This window comes from Anolis sagrei, chromosome 5 (assembly GCF_037176765.1).
Source record: "Anolis sagrei isolate rAnoSag1 chromosome 5, rAnoSag1.mat, whole genome shotgun sequence".
In the NCBI taxonomy this organism is placed as follows: domain Eukaryota; kingdom Metazoa; phylum Chordata; class Lepidosauria; order Squamata; family Dactyloidae; genus Anolis; species Anolis sagrei.
The window spans coordinates 131,359,788-131,378,454 of NC_090025.1; the positions used below are offsets into that span (position 1 = coordinate 131,359,788).

The following is an 18,667-nucleotide window of genomic DNA, read 5'->3' on the forward strand; positions in this document are numbered from 1 at the left end:
CTTAAACCCCAGCTTCCTTGAAGGGAAAAAAAGGAAAGGGTCCTAGGAATGGAAAGGGGAGCCTTGTAAGTTCCCCGTTCCCGCCAATGGGCTGGATCTAGCTGCATTTTTCGGCTGTGGGCCAAAACTGGCTATTCGGCTACCCGCCCATTTTTGGGAGGTGCGCGAAAATGGATACGGAGGTCTACCAGACTCCAGCCAGTAGAAACGGATCGAGGTTCAGCCAAAATGCACAACCCTACTAAGTTTTCTTTATTGTGTTTAAAATACTGTACACCGTGAAATGCATTTCTGCTGTCATAATCTAACACTCCAAACATGGCTTGGAATATTTCTGAACTCAGCAGACCAGCTTAGTTTCCAGTGAAGTGTGTAACATCCAACAATGCTCCTAAGGATTTTGCAGTTCATTGCAAAAGAATTCCAGTGTTAGAAAGCAGTGCTTCTACTGTTACAAGAAATAGGGAACAAAGATCAAGATTTCAAGCCTGTTTTGAACACATTGATGTTAACTTATTTAGGTACACAGTTTTATTTACTAATGTGAACTGTGTGCACAATTAAATCCTCTGAAATTTATGCAATTACGTGTCATAGACCTTGCATATTTATTAAGAAGGAAGCTCTTCTGAGTTCAAATGTATTCCCAGGCAGGTGCATATATAATTGCAAATCTGGCATCCTAAATATATTCCAATTTATTTAATTTTACAAGCAAAAAACTGATGAATCTCTCTCAAAGATAGCAACTCTCTGCATTAAAAACAACTGCAACAATAATAACACACCAAGAATCTTACTTTATTATTTTGTCCTTTGATAGATTGTTCACATCCTTGAATTCAGGAGCAAGGTTTCTGACTTGATTCAGAGAAGTCAAATAGAAACATGACTTATTAATACATAACTCTGGACCGAGTCCTTGGAATTATTTTTTTGTTTTCATATTTGAAAAAAATCTAAAAAAAAAATTCAATTAAAGTGGTAACACTTTGAAGAAAGTATTTTAATTTGCAGCACACTGACATCTTTGACAAAAAAGTACTAACTTAAATCAGAAGGATCAAATGAATGGAAGTTCCAAATGCATGTTTCATGACATGCCTATTAAAGCCACAAATCTTTTTTAAATGTATGGAAAGTTGACTTTTTGTGTTAGTTTCTAAACTAATATAGTTGCGAGACTCAAGAGCAGGATTTCCTAATGTTCCTGTTTCTTTTTATAAGAGAGCATCCCACCAGCTGAAAGTGTCAGCAAAAGTTTTATTTATGTGATTATGGCACGTACAAAAAGCATAAAATTCTGAAAATTATGTAGACAATTTTAATAAAAATAATTTTAAAAATACATACATACTGAATTTGGAATCTGTTGCATAGCTGTATTACAATATTTAGATATTAAATTGGAATTGTACAATGTCTTTGGTTTGCTTTGCTTTGCTTTGAAATACAAACAGGCCTTTCAGTTGATGTTTTGCGTAATCTAGATCAGTGCCACTCAAAAAGTGGTCCTTGGACTGGTGCGGGTCTCTGGCCAAAGGAACTCAATGGCATTTTGTGGGGGCTGGGGAACTGCTGATCCCCTATTGCGGGAGATAAGGGACTGCTGATCCCATAAACCAGTAGCCCAAGAAACACTGATCTAAACAACAAAAGCCAGTCATTTTGACATTCATTGTCCTTACTCTGTAGATACGCAAGTTCCCATAAATGACAAATCCTTTGCACATGGAAACTGCATATACCAGGAACAGAGGCTATTCACCTGTAGAAGATCTGCTGAGATCAGACACTGATAGCATATAATTCCACATGGGATATTGTAGTCTCTGAGAAACAAAAGGATCTTGCACTGAATCGTTGATACCGTATATTCTCATGTACATGTCTAGAAACTTTAATAAAAAAACAAACCCCCAAAACTCATGCCAAAGTTAGCATTGTATTTCATCAAAGAAGGAACCATCACCTCTGGTTCAAGTGTGAAAGACGAGAGCTCATTCTGTCCCAAGAGAACTGAAAGGAAGAACTGGCCTCTTTTACTATCTCCACTGTGGTGCTACTTCTGGCCTTTTTGAGAAATCCTGGGTAAGAAAATGATGGCAGTGACTTGGGCAGTTGGTGCTTTCCCCTCTCTGCAGAACAACTCTTGGTTTATCCATGGGTTATATAAATAATTTTGGCACCAAAATCTACCCTCAGTTTACTGTCCATTTATACATGAGTATATACCATAATTCAAAAGATCCTAATTTCTTCCTGTGTAGAAAACTTTGAAGGCTTATGCTCATGGTACAGCTTTTCTATGCCCAGTGTCAGATCATCTGAGTGGGAAATTAGCTGGAGCAGCCCACTTGCCAAGTACACCAAGAGTGTAAAAATAATCCATGCTTCAAAGTAACCCATCCAAGTTCATTTACATTGAAAAAAATGTATATACAACCAAGTCAGAGGGCTCATTAAATAAAGCCTCAGGATTTACTTCTTGCTCCATACCAACACCTTGTTTTGTAGTAACATTGTTTTTTTTTTTCCATGCTTCAGGTTCTTAAGAATTTGAAATGCAAAAGAGAGAAGTATTTAATGGTTTCCTTTTCTTCACACAGTTTTGCGTAGTGGAACTCTGCATTCATATCCCTCGCAGAAATGCATACAGTTTCAAGATACAGAATGAAGATCAAAAAGATGCCTGAAAGAAACACACCTTTCTGAATGAAGCAATGATGGGTCAGAGTTATGTTAAGTGCCTGAGGGGTGGTGATTTGTCACCCTACGTCCTGCCAAAAACCATGTGGTTACTGAAAAGGCTTCTCTGTTCACTTGGATGAAAGGCAAGAGGTTACACGCATTCTTCTTTTAGGAGGAGATCTTCACATGTGCTTAATGCTTGTATGATTGAGCTCCTTTTTTGCCAGAAATTCCAGGGCATGAACAAGAACTCTTCAAGCTAGGACTGGACCTTAGTCTAATATACCACCCAGGAATATCTGTGCATAGGTCCCATAGAAGGGTGGCAAAGCGTATTTCCTAGACCCTGTTCTTGTGGCCCTTGGACCCCCACCAAAGTCCCCCAAATTTCCAGGCATGTTTTGCTCCCAAAGCAAAGCCTCCTCCCAAAGGCATGAAAACATACAGAAATATAACACTTCATTTTCATAGTCACTCTAGAAACTTGTACTACCTTCCATCTCAAAATGATGTCAGAATTTGTGATGTCATTCCTGTTGCCATTTTGAGAAGAATTGCAGAAGGTAGGAGATATTAGGGCTTCCTGTGTGTAGTGTGTTTGCTGCTCATGCATAATATGGGGATAATTGTCTCCTTTCCCCACACAGTTGACCACCATTGTCCTATAGCCTTCGTTCAACATGGGAATGAAGAAGGGAAACACAGCATTGGTCTCTGTGATTGGCAAGCAGCATGAAACTTCTGGATTAGTTAGGCCTACTCAAAATATCAGCCTAAGTTTCCACCCATGACTGATCAATGCAACAAATGCATTCTAGGTTCCTGCTCAAATCTTAGCGATAGCTCAAGTCCTTAGCTCCCAGTATTGACTACATTATAGCTGCCCATGGACTGAACCTAGTATTCTGAGGATCCCTTGCAATTAGAAATCACTGGATTTGGAACACTGTAGATACCAGGTGCATAAAAATACTAATAGGTTATGCAACAAGCTGATAGGATTATATAGGAAACCAGCTACTGAGGGAAGTGGTAAAGATGACCACTAGAATTCACATGAGGAAGGTTCCCAATAGTGATCATCTGTATTTTGGATGCATTCATATATCTGTAGCATTGAGATATAGATAAAATGCTGGCATAACTTTCAAGAAAACTGGGCACCTCAACAGATCTGAATACAGCACACGGCAAGTTCCCATAATCATACTTCATTGTAGCTTTATACTACAAGGGCTATTTCTAAGCAATCATATTTGATGTGTTCATTCATGAATGTCCTCAAAGACTCATCTGTGAGAACCAGACAATGTATAGTACCATTAAATATAGTGTTGCCAAACATAGCTTGTTATTTTTCAGTTAGAAATAAGACTAGTTTTTCTCAAACAATTCCTCCCCATCCCCAGAGCAAGCTTCCTTTCTAGAAAACAGTGCAACCCAACTGAAGAAAAACCAAGCAGCCAGCCATTTAAACAGTAGTAGTTTTGGAATGAACGCGTAAGTATCTTCATGCTATGTCAGCAAGGAAGTTTAACTTGACTGAAAACCAGAGACGTGTCAAATCCCAGATGTTCACTCTTGGTCCAGGCGTATGTTGATTCCAGAGAAACACTTTCCTATGCTGCGACATACAGGTGCAACCAAAAGGTCTGTCATGCTCTTCCACACAGCCTGTATAGAGGGCAAGACCATCAAGCAAGACTTTATGAAGGGCACCACAATCCTACAAAAGAGAAGACAAAAAAAAGTTTAGATAATTTGGGTGAAATTTTGAACCACTGCCTCATTAAATCCAGCGTGATTCTCCCATTGTTAAGTCAAACTATTATTGTTCTGTCATTTATTATCTGTACTCTTACTGCTATTACATGCCACCAATGTAATGTTTATTTGTCAGCTTGATGCCTCACTTTTATTTGAGGCCATTTCACATTACAGAATTATAATGCTATGTTTCTACTTTGACTGCCATGGTGACATCCTATGGAATCCTGGGTTCTACATAAGTGGATTCATAGCTATAACTGTATGATATGAAAGAGCCCCAGGATGTGTTAGAGGTGTATGTAGCACATCAAATAAGATGAAGTTGGACTTTTAAGTCTACAGAAAGGCAACTGCCTATAAAGGCTAATCACTAGTCTGCAACAACGTATTGCAGCCTTATGGCACAAACGTTTACTCAGGAGTAAATTGCATTTCGATTACATCAGAAAAAAGAGTTTGGCAACTGCCCTCCAACTGTTTTTGGACATCAATTCCTATCTCGTTTCATCTGCTATGCTAGCAAAGGTTGATGGGGACCACAGTTAAGAAACATCTGAAGAGCTATAATGCACTGCCTCTGTGATAAAGAATGGATTTAAAAAAAAAGATATTGGGAAGTTAAACTCCCAATTAGAGCTCCTGGTGGCACAGCGGGTTAAACCACTGAGCTGCTGAACTTGCTCACCAAAAGGTCGGCAGTTTGAATCCGGGGAGCAAGGTGAGCTCCCACCGTTAGTCCCAGCTTCTGTCAATCTAGCAGTTTGAAAACATGCAAATGTGAATAGAGTAATAGGTACTGCTCCAGCGGGAAGGTAATGGCGCCCCATGCTGTCATGCTGGCCACATGACCTTGGAGGTGTCTATGAATAATGCTGGCTCTTCGTCTTAGAAATTGAGATGAGTACCACCCCTTCAGAGTCAGACATGACTAGACTTAATGTCAAGGGAAAATCTTTATCTTTACCTTAAGCTCCCAATCGTGGTGGTGATGATGATAAACAAGTATTAGTATACCTTTCTCCCCCAACCTGGGATGTTTTTAATTTTTTTTCACAAACAGTCTCAGGAGATATTACAATAGGTTTAAAACATTTTTAAAACAGATTGTGTAAATTTTGAACAGTTAATTTGTGCAAATATATATTTTTGGGTAATAATAGTAATAGTACTACTACTAGTAATAATAATACATTTCTTCCTCTCCTTTCCTAATGGCTTAAAGTGGGTTACAACATAGATAAACAGCTAAAAACAGATAACATCCTAAATAATATTCTAAATACCCATATTAACATCTATTTCTATAAAATGCATATGAAAATACACAACACAAAGATTAAAACACAATTATAATAATTATTCTAATTGTTTACACTGGAGCTTAGTCCTAGTGCTCAGAGTTCCAGTCTTGTTATTTGTAGCACACCTAACAAAATTTTAGAAATGAAACCTAGTCTATACATTTCAAAGAGTCAATCATTGAAGTATGTCTGTTTACAAATTTGGCACTATGTTAAAAAACAATTTAAGATCATGTTTAAGAACAGCAAGCTCTTTCATCTTATCCACCATTTTGAAGTTTCCATGGACCACAGACCCATCCGTGTCCTGGTTCCTTATTGTAATCGAATCCGGGAAGAGGCGGATGAGCTCCCTCTATCAACTCCAGCTCCTCATGCGGGGACATGAGAGAAGCCTCCCACAAGGATGATAAAAACATCAAATCATCCAGGCGTCCCCTGGGCAATGTCCTTGCAGATGGCCAGTTCTCTCACACCAGAAGCGACTTGCAGTTTCTCAAGTCGCTCCTGACACGACCAAAAAATTAATAATCTGAATATAGAGTTTCAGCATGACACTAAGAATATTCTCAATGCATTCAACATGTCTGTTTCTCTATGGAAATTTTTATTGTTGTACAGCTTGATAAATATTCATCTCCAACCAGACCACACTCGAAGAAAAAGATTTAGGTAGATTGCAGTTGAAGGAAAAGTTCCAGGAGGATTGATGCTAGTAAATGGTGAAATAGACTGACTTGATGCTCAGCATCTTCATATGTTCCTTCAGTGATTGAGAATGTCACAGTCAGTATTATCATTTTTAATATAGTCCTGTGAACCAAGGGAACTGTAAAGGCCTTTACTGAAATCAATACCAGGTTGCTGTTTGGGAATATTCAACACCCGTAGTTCATGCAGTACATGCAATAGAAAACCTGAATCCACTGTAAGAATGGCTACCTAAGACTATATTTATATTACACACAGATGCTTGATATCACTTCAACTGTCATAACTGCTCCTGGGATCATAGGATTTGTAATTTTTGATGTATTTACAATGCTTTCTGAGGTCCACTTCTGAATGCCAACATTGTGTTCACTAGCACAAAACTCCAATTTCTGACCAAACTTCAAATCCCAGGATTCATAGTATCAGGTCCTAAGAGTTAAGAGTGGAACCAAAGAGCCATAGCTATGTAAGATGTCACAAGATTCTCCCTAAATTCTAACAGTTTGCTAAACTAGCAAAAGTATATTGGGGAAAAATAGATAGCACATTAACTATCTATATTTAATTGGTCCTGAAAAGTACCTTGCATGGTAACATGATTGATGACATAATGATTGGGAATAAGTAAGTAAAAAAGCAAGATTGGTAGTAAATACTCAACAGTTTTATGTATACATACCTTAACCAGGAGACGAGTGAATAGTACTTGTTATCAATTTAATCTAGCCTTATAATCAGTGTGTGAAAAATCTGTGGTCTAAAAACAGGGCAGAGCAAAGCGCCAAGTAATCCTCCTCATACAACACACATGAGAAGGATTGCCACATGTGATTCTGGGTGGAACAGCAAAGATACTATATGCTATGCTGGCTCCAATATGAAAGGAAGATGTTGAGCTTTAATTTTCCTGGCATGGTTTTTAAACTACATTATGCAGATTAATCCTGAGTACAATTCGAGAACATAAACAAAGGACCAGGAAGAATATTCTACTCCACTCTGAATTGTGACTGTGGGAGGCCTTTTCAGAACATAAGGTATTTCAGATCCCACATTGAGCCACTTAACAATTCAAACTTCAGCCATAACAATGTGCTGTTGATGCACCTATTTGGCACTCTCAGCCAGTTTACCCTGATGCAGAGGTTAGAAATTTACTTTTCTGGACTGACCTCCCACCCTAAACCCTCAGCCAGAATAGCAGAATCAGAGAGTTATATGGTTCAAAATATAACACTTTCATGCTAGCAGCTTGCTGGGGTTTGAAAGAGAATGGGTTGGATTTTTAATGTTTCCTTTCTTCTTCACTTGAACAGAAAACAATGTAGGCTTTGAGCTGAATCCATATTTAGACATGTACAGTTGGGTTGGCTGAAGAAGATACTTTGGCCTCTTCCTCTCCCACCAGATCACACAACTCTCTCAAAGTGGTTGAGAGCTATTTAACAGGTGAGCTCAAGGATTCTGCATCTTTTGCACAACTTGTGCAATGGAGAGAGATCCAGTTTAACTACAATGATATATGTTCACACACAACTAAAAGTGTATAGTATCTTGACCTACAAATGTCATATCTTTGTTCAGGACTTCTTAAACCTTTTTCACTCATGATTCCTTTCCACCCAATACATTTTGTATGTAACCCTGAGTGTACAGATATATATAAAATAGGTATAAATATCAAACATATACTGAAAATAAATTAGCATTTGCTAGGCTAGCTAAACAGGCTTATTTTCCTTCTTATGAAGTACAGCTAAAGCATTTTCTGCAGAGTCCACTGTAAATTCTGTATGTTGTTGCTACCAGATTTGTGTACATTTTTAGGTGACCTTCAGCAAACTTTTAAAGTTGACCTAAGGGCACCACTTGGGGGCAGGACCCACCATTTAAGAAGCAGTGCTCTAAATGATTTAGGAGTTCGATCTGAAATATCACATCGTTTTACTTGACCTTTTCCTCTTGCTTGAACCAGACCGTTCTGCTGGTGAAAAACAGGTAACCAAAAATATAATTTCATAAACACTCATCATGATGAGAAATAAAGGAGGAAAATGACCATTAGGATATTACAGACAGAACCCCAAAAGTTTAGGACCTAAAGTGAATCTATAAGTGAACAAATGGTAGCATTAAATAGAATGTCCTAAGTATAAATCTTCTGCAGAAGATTTCACACAGTTCATTGCAACGTAGCCAACTTTCCTCCAAGGTTCCTCCAATTTTGGCATTAGATTTGGATCCAATGTTCGGTACATGTAAGGATTTGTGGGAGTTGAGGTCCAAAACACCTGGAGGGCCAAAGTTTGCCCGTGCCTGATCTAGAGTGAGAAGCTATATATGGTAAACACAACTATTGTACTACTAGTAGACTAACAAATGGCACATCAGTTATTTGTAGCTTATGTTAAAAAGCAGCACCCAAATTTTCATATAGCTTCCATGCCTTTAGTTTTATTTCAAAACAATTCTTGCTACAAGCAAGTAACTAAAAACCTAAAACAATACTTATTTATGAATAAGGTCTCCTGATAAGTTGAGGAGCCCATGCTAAGTCAGAGGACCCATAACATTTTCTATGATACCATTACACACATACCAAAATAAGAAAAAACACACTGTTCACCGAGCTTCATTCTAAGATAAACATAAACAAGATTGTTTATAACTCAGAAGCTCAAGCCAGACTGATCTCTATGGTTACCGGCTGAATTTATCATGCATCACTTGGAGATGCTGATTGTGAGTCAGTACATCATATCCATACAGGCAAACTTTTGCTGCAAGGCTCTACTGTAAAACTTAAGTAAATAATGTATTTATTGTTATTTCTTCCTCTTAAGTGTGCAGCCAAATGAAAGGACAGAGCTCCATGTAAGCAATAGAAGAATGTAGAGTGGCAACCCATTCCTTAACAAGTCTGAAAAGAGTTCAGTGAACTGCTGGGTGGTACTGGCATGGGTTCAAATTGTTGTTTCATACCTAACAGATAGTGTAACTATGGCCACCAGTTTAACAAAGCCTGCAAGAGGAAAAGGTCAAAAGTAAGCGAAAAGTGACAAAAGCTTTCAACACACACAGAGTGAATTTTATAACCTCCTCCCCATATTTTTTTTTTTTACAAAAAATCTGTAATTTGTTTTGTACTAGGATGAAGAAAATTTTGTATATATGCAAAGTTGAGGCAGTGGAGAGGTAAAACCCTGCTCTCCAACATGGGTACACAAGGGCTCCTCTCCTCACGGAGAGTTCTGGATGCAGAAGGAATGTGAGGTCAAGTTCTTATGTGGATTTTTGGCATGCTAACACTGTAACAACTCCTCTCTGTTGGCACTCCAGCAAGGCTTCCTAATGGAGGCTTTGCAAAACGCGTCTCTACACACAAGATGGAATTTAGCCTCTCAACACACAGGGCTCTCAGGCAAGTTAATAAACAGGCCCTCTATTTTTTAAACCAAAGAAACAAAATATTGTGGCTGGAATTACACCCTCTTAGGGAACCGGTGGAGGCGGTGCAGGGGCAGAGCTGTGGTGGAGGGGGGAATCGAGCAATCCCTACACCACTGGAGTTGCTTTGGCTTTTCCCCAAAGGACACTGGGAGCGTTTGAATGGAATTCACTCCCTGCCCTCAAAACAAGCAGCAGTTGCACACTCCCAAACTGAAGGGATTCCACAGGAAAACAGAACAATAGCCCCACGAGTCCACCTCCACAGTTTTGAATAAAGACTGCTCCTTTGCAAAGGGGGTTGGGAAGTCATAAAGTGGAAACCAGGATACTCAAGACATTAAGTGACCACAACTATTTTCCTCCTATGGATGGAAAAATTGGTTCATGCAATCTTTTAAATTTTTCAAACATCTGAACCCTAAACCAAGGGCATCCAGGAATTGTGCATTTGAGCATATCGGCCTTTATTTGCAAGATGTTATTAGCATCTCTACTTTAGTTTGTTCTATGAATCAAGGCAATGAAGAGTCACCAAGAGCCTTTTCAGTGATGGGATGTCCCAATTGTGGAAATTCTTCCAAAAGGATGACTAGCTTTCAACCCCAGGAAAGATCTCCTGGATTTTTCGATACTGCTGTTCTTTAGTATTCTCTTGTTTTTTGCAGTCCATCTTTGTATACTTCAACCAGTGGTTCCCAAACTTTGGTCTTCCAGATGTTTTAAACTTCAGCTTCCACAATTTCTTACTGTGTTAGCTAAGCTGGCTGTGGCTTTGGGGTGCTGAAATTCAAAACATCTGGATGACCAAAGTTTGGGATCACAGTTTCAAGTGAAAGGCAAAACCACTACTGACAGGCAATCTGTGCAACTATATGTGCATCCACCCATATTGGCACTTATTGAACCATGGCCGATGTCTATCATTATTGCACAGATATAAATGTTTAGCTCTCCTTGTGTAAGGAGTCCATGCCTCAATTTATTATTTATTTATTTAAAACATTTTTATTCTGCCCTTCTCATCCTGCAGGGGACTTAGGGCGGAGCACAACATATATATATGGCAAACATTCAATGCCAGGACATAAAACCATAAATATATGAAAACATTAAAATAACCTGTATCAATGGTTTACATTGGCCTTATTGTTAGTGACATTCATGCACTAGGGCCAGTGGATTTCAATGTTTGGTTTCATAGGATCCCTCACAATTGGCTATGCTGCAAATTTTGGAAGTTCAGGTCCAAAGACTGAACATGACTCAACCAAAGGCTTAGAAGAGTAACCCAAATGTGTTTATGTATAGTCCAATATATGATGTGAGGGGCCAGAAAGATCTATGAAAGTGATTCTCAACCCGTAGGTCCCCAGGTGTTTTGGCTTAAAACTCCCAGAAATCCCAGCCAGTTTACCAGCTGTTAGGATTTCTGGGAGTTGAAGCCCAAAACATCTGGGGACCCACGGGTTGAGAACTACTGATCTCTGATAAGTACCTATAGTATCTATAACAGCCATCTCCTGCTTTAGAACATCATCCAATATATGGAGTTTTGGATGAAGGCAGTGTTGGCCAATGGTTCCAATTTAAGTGGGGTTGCACATCCACTATGGTTTTAGTCTGAACTGTAAATAGATATCCACTGGGTGCTGAACTTTTCCACAATACATATTCAGTACTTGGAAAGCTGCTTTAAAGCTTGGACTAAACCATCAGCGAACAGTATTTTTAGGGGTGGAGCCACCAGGGGTGGGTTACTCTAATCTTCACCTTTCAAGTCAACACAGGGTCCACCCTTAAGGCTGGACTTTTAAGACACGTATGTTTTCAGATGTATAGAAAATCCTGATACAAACTAAGATTCAGAGCATTTGGAAAGAGATAAGAATCTCTTCAATGGTAGGAATAATGCTGGGAACAGTGTGAACCCCTGGAAGATGCCTTCTTTATCCATTTGTGGCTGATGATTGCATGGTATGTTTTAGGTGCTATAGCAGATAAGCTATTTTTCAGTGGTGAATATCTTTCCTCTGATGCTCTTCCCTCTTATGTACTTCTTGTCTGCTTCGATAAGCCTTCATTAAACATTTGCCTCTTGTGAAAGGCATTGTTGGCCTTTCTGTTAATGAATTAAAACTAGGATCCCTTTAGCTTCCCTAACTCAGTGTCTTCCTTAATGTTAAGTCAGACAAAAGCAAGGATTGTGCAAAATATATGACCAAGGATAATGAATGCTATTTTCAACTTTTCAAATTTGTTTGTTTAATAATCTTTTCTTCTACCCTAGGAATTGAGGCATTTTTGCCCTGCCCTTCCCATCCCCATAAAAGTTTTCAGTTATGGAAAAGGACGTTGCTCTTGATACAATAAACAAAAATCACAAAAGTGAAGGAGACATTTTGTACAATATGAGCTTTATTTTGGCTTGTTAAGAGTAATTTTTCAAAAGCCCTGCCCTTTCCATACACAAAAAGGTTGAACCGTGTCAGCCACCTGATGTTAATGTTGATGTGAAATCTACTTGTTCTACTTTCAAGAAAAAAAATAACCTGCAGAGTGGTTTTGAGCATGTAAAGGAGACTAATCGTGGCAACTACATCAAGGGGTCTGACATAATTTCTGGACAAAGTCTGCCATTCCCTCGAAGGAATAGTATATGTGTATGCACCTTCAAGTTGCCTGCTGATTATGATGACCCCATGCATTCCATAGGTGGTTTTGTCAGTTCCTTTCTCTGAAATATAGCCTATAGCACCTGGGATTCATTGGTGGTCTCTCACGCAAGTGCTAACATGGGCTGACTCTACATAACTTCCAAGATCAGAGAAAATCTGACATCTTTAGGGTAAAACAGCAATGAAATATGTCATACACTACGTGATGAAAAGGACCTCAAACAAAGTGTTCCAAACAACAAACAATTAAATTAGGAACAAGCTAACATGGGATACAGCTTTACTCGGCTATGAATGCATGGAATGGTGCCAGTTCTGGATCTCTCCAGCAAGCATTGTGCTTTGGTGGGTAATAGGGGTGGTGCCTAAATGCATTTGATATATCTTGCAAACAATGCTGTGTGAAATGGATGAGCAGGATCAGCACAAGGGGCATAGAAGCCAATGCACAAAATGGAAGCTCCAAGAACCAACAGCTTTTCCTTATGAAGTACTTCCTGTGTTACCTCCTGATTGGTTGTCTATTTTGGTTCCTGAGGATGGTGACATCTTGAATACTCATACCAATGGCAACTCCTGACAAAGAGACTCGTTGCATGCTGCTACCATATATACAGATACATGTTCAAGGGGTTACTACTAATGCATGCAACTAGAACACAGCTCCAATGGATACTTTCCAACAGTGTGGCATTAACAAGCATTTTACTACAAATAGCAACCACCTTTACTCCCTTGCTCTCTCCCACATTCATACACCTGTTTATTGCACAAGAGCTGAACTTATGATGTCCTCTATATCTGCAGGGGTTTGGTTGCAGGACTTGATATAGCAGTGGTTCCCAACATTTTTTTTGACCAGGGACCACTTTGACCAGGGACTACTCTCCAACATTAGTACCAAAAGGGTTACAAATCAAGTTTTAGTCAACTTTAGATTTGGTTTGGTTATTTAGGGTGCTGATTCAGAAAACATTGGACAGACGTCATCAGGCCTATTTTCTGATTCAGAACATATGCCATCTGCTCACCCACAGAAAACCATATTTAATAATCTGGAGCTGATGTGGTCGTAGTAATATTTCATGGGCAGTTAGCCTCTCCCTTCCCAACATCTCTGTTGTCTCGGCACTATGAGGGTTTCGTGGCAACAGTTCTTGCGGCTCACTGGTGGTCCACGGACCACAGGTTGGTCACCACTGTGATATAGATACGAAAAAAAAATGTGGACAATAATGCTTCATATTATTAAATGGTGGTGAAATGTGTCTGCATTCATGCTCCCAACAGTTATTAATGTAGGATGTTACGCGATTGCTGGAAATTGCAGATCCTGTGGAACTAGAGGGGCCGCTATCTATACGGCAAACAAGGCCAAATCACTCTTCAAGTTATGCATAGTGATGCAGTGCTGAAAAGATAGCTGACTGCAGCTATTAACAATGTATTTTACTGTGATAACTGATATTAGTGAGATGAGTATTGGACTGGATGCTGAAGACCAGTGTTTTAATTGCTCCTCAGCCATGAAAACCTATTGGATGACTTTGGACAAGTCACATGCTCACTTTCAGATGAAGGCAAAGGCAAACTTCCTCTGAGCAAATCTTGCCCCCAAAACCCATTGAGTTCTGTGGGACCCAAGCTGGCTTGCACGTGCATATTTATCCCTTGATGGCTGCAATCAAAATGATCATTGAAACTGAAATGATTGGTGTGGTTGTCACAAAACAGAAACTCACACAAAATCAATGCTTTTTAAAGGATCAGACCTGCACAATGGTTAGTTATCATGTGGAGAAGCTGAATGAAATACGGGCATGAATGAATTCGGCTTTACTTCTAATTGTGTCAACTGAAATTTTAGTACAGTATGATAACACACACAAGGGAATGAATGAGTGCACAGTAGTTTGCACATTTGGGCTGCAAGGCTTGGTGTATTCATATGAAAGTCAGTTCCACTGAACCCAGTAGGCCAATTAAACATGAACAGCCCTGGGCTCTGAGAATTAGATAGATAGATGGATAGATAGATAGATGGATAGAAAAGTCCCTTATACACCTTCATATAAAATCCAGATTTTCTGCTTTGAACTGGATTATAGGGCAGTGTAGACTCATATAATCCAATTCTAAGCAGATAATGTAGGTTATCTGCTTTGAAAATCTAGATTATATGGCAGTTTAGAAGGGGCAATAGATAGACAGATAGATAGAGATAGAAAGAGGGGGGGGAGAGGGAGGGAGGAAGGGACAACATGGATAAAGCCAAATAATTCCCATTCTTAGTACAATTTAGACATCAATCTAAATTTAAGATCTGAATATACCTGACCCTTCCACACTACATAATTATAGCATTGTTATTCTACTTTGTTGCCATGTCTGCATTCTGTAGAATCATGGGATTTGTAATATGGTGTGATACCAGAGCTCTCTTGAGAGAAAAGTATAAATATTCTTCCCTAAATTGCAGATTCCAAAACATCACCGAATGTTGCTACAGTGGCTAAAGTTGAATCATAGCGCTATAAACATGAAAGGATCCAGAAGTCCTATCCCAGAGTGGATTCAACTATTTCTCTAAATTTTGTTGTTAGTCCTGACTAAAGCAGACCCATTGAATTGATGGGGTTTGCCTACATGATGACTCACCATTCAATTGAATGGGTCTACTCGAGTTGGGAATGGCTGACCGGATACCAGCCACTGTGTGTTGACAACAGTCCCAATCCAGCAGACAGACAATGACAGAGCTCTTACCAGATGTGCAGGCAGCTGAGCACGGCAAAGAGAAGTCCTGCCACCAGGGCCAAGGGGACCGCGAGGACAAGGGTCAGGAGCTTGTAGATCAAGTACTTGCTCAGCTCAAAGAGAGCATGGCTGCAGATCCAAATGCGATCAAAGGAGTGAGTGGAGGCAGGCTCTGCGATGACATCCTCAAATCCCAGCTGGAATGAAAATACAGGAAGGGTTATTAGCAACACACACAGTCTCTGATCTGAAATGTAAATACTGGTCAGTTATGAAAGGGGTAGCGGGGAAGTGGGGAAGTGGATGGCTGGAGGGTCAGGGAGTTAAATTGTTGCTTCTGTTTCCTCAGCTGAGGCCCCTTCCACATAGCAGAATAAAATCCCACATTATTTGCTTTGAACTGGAATATATGGCAGTGTGGATTCAGATAACTCAGTTCAAAGCAGATATTGTGAAATTTTCTGCCTTGATATTCTGGGATATAGGGCTGTGTGGAAGGACCCTGAAAGAAAGCATCTTCACATCAATTAGATACCACATTGGTACTCAAATATCTCTCTTTGAGTAGCAAAAATACAGTACTCCCCACACCCCAATGCACGACCACCTATAATACTGGCTAACACATATTTTGGTGTCTCAAATGTTAGACCTGTTTCCGGGGGGGCCTTCCACACAGCCCTATATCCCAGAATATAAAGGCAGAAAATCCTACAATATCTCCTTTGAACTGAGTTATCTGAGTCCACACTCAAATAATGTGGGATTTTCCACCTTGATATTCTGGGATATAAGGTTAGGGTTATTGTTTGAGTCCACAGTGCTCTCTGGATATAGGTGAACTACAACTCCAGAACTCAAGGTCAATGCCCACCAAACCCTTCCAGTATTTCCTGTTAGTCATGGGAGTTCTGTGTGCCAAGTTTGGCTCAATTCTATCATTGGTGGAGTTCAGAATGCTCTTTGGTTGTAGGTTAACTATAAATCCCATCAACTACAACTCCCAAATGACAAAATCAATCCCCTGCAATCCCTTTGGCTGTATCAGATATTTGTGCTAAATGTAGTCTAGTGAATGAAAATACATCCTGCATATCAGGCATTTATATTATGATTCATAACAGTAGCAAAATTACAGTTATGAAGTAGCAACAAAAATAATTTTGGGGGTTGGGGGTCACCACAACATGAGGAACCGCTGCTTAAGATGCACACTATGCGTCCAAATCATTCGCAGGATTACATTATTGGGGGCACTCTTTGGCAGAGAGAGCTAAAGACCTTGTAGAACTACAGATCCATGTATTCCATAGCCTTGAGCTATGGCAGTAAAGTGGTGTTACCAGCTGTTAGGAATTGTGGGAGTTGAAGTCCAAAACATCTGGAGGGCCGAAGTTTGCCTATGCCTGCTATATACAATATGACCGCGCCTCATGCAATAGCCTTGAGCCATGGCTGTTCAAGTGGGGTCAAACTGTATTAATTCAGTGTTTCTCAATCTGGAGGTTGGGACTTATGGGAGGTCACGAGGGGGTGTCAGAGGGGTCTCCAAAGACTATCAGAAAACACAGTATTTTCTGTTGGTCATGGCAGTTCTGTGTGGGAAGTTTGGCCCAATTCTATCGTTGGGGTTCAGAAAGCTCTTTGATTGTAGCTGAAATATAAATCCCAGCAACTACAACTCTAAATGTCAAGGTCTAATTTCCCTCAAACTCCAACAGTGTTCACATTTGCGTATATCGAGTATTTGTACCAAGTTTGGTTCAGATCCCTCATTGTTTGAGTCCACAGTGCTCTCTGGGTGTAGGTGAACTACAACTCCAAAAGTCATGGTCAATGCCCACCAAACCCTTCCAGTATTTCCTGTTGGTCATGCAGGTTCTGTGTGCCAAGTTTGGCCCAATTCTATTGTTGGTGGAGTTCAGAATGCTCTTTGATTGTAGGTGAACTATAAATCTCAGCATCTGTTAACTATAAATCCCAGCAACTGGCTGTTAGGAATTGTGGGAGGTGATGTCCAAAACACCTGGAGGGCCAAAGTTTGCCCATGCCTGCTATGTACAGTATGACTTCCCACCCCCAATGCAATAGCCTTGAGTTAGAGCTGTTCAAGTGGGGTCAAACTGCATTAATTCAGCACTTTAGAAGCATTGGAGCCCCTGTGAAAGAAGGACGAGGCCAAGAAGTGGAATTGGAGTATCTTAGATGCCAAGAGAGGCAGTATGCTATAGAGCAGCAGGTTGGTGTAGTGGTTTGAGCGTTGGCCTCTGAATCGAACCACCAGGGTTCGAATCCCTCTCAAGTCAAAACAAGAAAGATGCCAGCGACTGCTTATAGGAGAGAAAATGGCCTTAAATGGAAGATTATAAGCCGCAAAGACCCAGAAGTTGGGAAAGAAGCAGCACGCCTGCGCCGGCAGCAGGTGGAGAGAGGAGGAAGGGTGAATGGCTTACTTACCTTGAGGTGCGAGTTGAGCCCGCGTGGGTCCCTGTCGGGGGCTTTCTCGGAGTTCTTCTCCGACTCGGACAAAGCCGGGCTGCCGCTCCGGTGGAAGTCGTCCTCGTCCATGAAGATCTTGGTGTCCGCTTTCTCCTTCTCCAGCCCCATGGTCGGCGAATGGTCCTTTGGGCCGGGGAGATGATGCCCTTCCCCGCTTCAGCCCTTCCCCGCGGCCTCCTTCCTTCCCTCCCTTCCCTGCACCCTCCCTGCCTGCCTGCCTGCTTCTCTCTCTCTCTCCGCAGGAGCCTCCTCGACCGCGCCCCGGAGCGCCAGCCAGAGCGGTAGACCGGGGCGAAACTCGCCGCTGTGCCCGCCTGGCTGCCGCGCATGCGCCAGAGAAAGAGCCTTTGGGACAAGAGCCTTTGGGACAACTACTTCCCCCAAGAGTGTGGGATCTGCAACCCAACGAGAACCGTTTCCATTGGCAGGTGGTTCCAAAGGATGCCTGTTTCAAGCAAAAGTCATGGCATTGAGCAAGGGAAACTAGCAAAGGAGTTGTAAAACTCCAACTCTCATAAATAATAATAATAATAATAATAATAATAATAATAATTTATTTCATACCTGCCTCTGAACTGCCATGGGATCCAGAGAGTTGTAGTTTGGTAAGGTAACTCTTTGGCAGAGACTGCTACATTCGTTGTAAAACTCCAACTCTAATAATCTTCTATATCAGTGTTTCTCAACCTTCCAAATGCTGCAACCCCTTAATACAGTTCCTCGTGCTGTGGTGACCCCCAACCATAGAATTATTTTCGTTGCTACTGGTGGGATTGATTTTGACATTTGGGATTTATAGTTCACCTACAA

The 18,667-nt window shown here is 40.5% G+C and overlaps 1 protein-coding gene across 1 annotated transcript; it reads right to left on the bottom strand.

Moving 5' to 3' along the window:
* Positions 1-780: 780 nt before the first annotated feature.
* On the bottom strand, positions 781-18,169 carry CAV2 (caveolin 2). Its single transcript, XM_060777683.2, has 3 exons — positions 17,816-18,169; positions 15,368-15,555; positions 781-4,417 (listed from the first exon to the last, which is right to left on the bottom strand). Exons 1-3 carry the CDS (start codon positions 17,963-17,965, stop codon positions 4,267-4,269), a joined length of 489 nt encoding a protein of 162 aa, XP_060633666.1. The 5' UTR covers positions 17,966-18,169; the 3' UTR covers positions 781-4,266.
* Positions 18,170-18,667: the final 498 nt, after the last annotated feature.

Bases quoted from the DNA above. Each gene is read 5' to 3' on its own strand.
- CAV2 (XM_060777683.2), bottom strand. From the start codon at position 17,965: ATGGGGCTGGAGAAGGAGAAAGCGGACACCAAGATCTTCATGGACGAG. The intron at 15,556-17,815 runs GTAAGTAAGCCA...TTTTCATTCCAG, and splicing joins GGCTCAACTCGCACCTCAAG to CTGGGATTTGAGGATGTCAT. The intron at 4,418-15,367 runs GTAAGAGCTCTG...TCTCTTTTGTAG, and splicing joins CTCAGCTGCCTGCACATCTG to GATTGTGGTGCCCTTCATAA.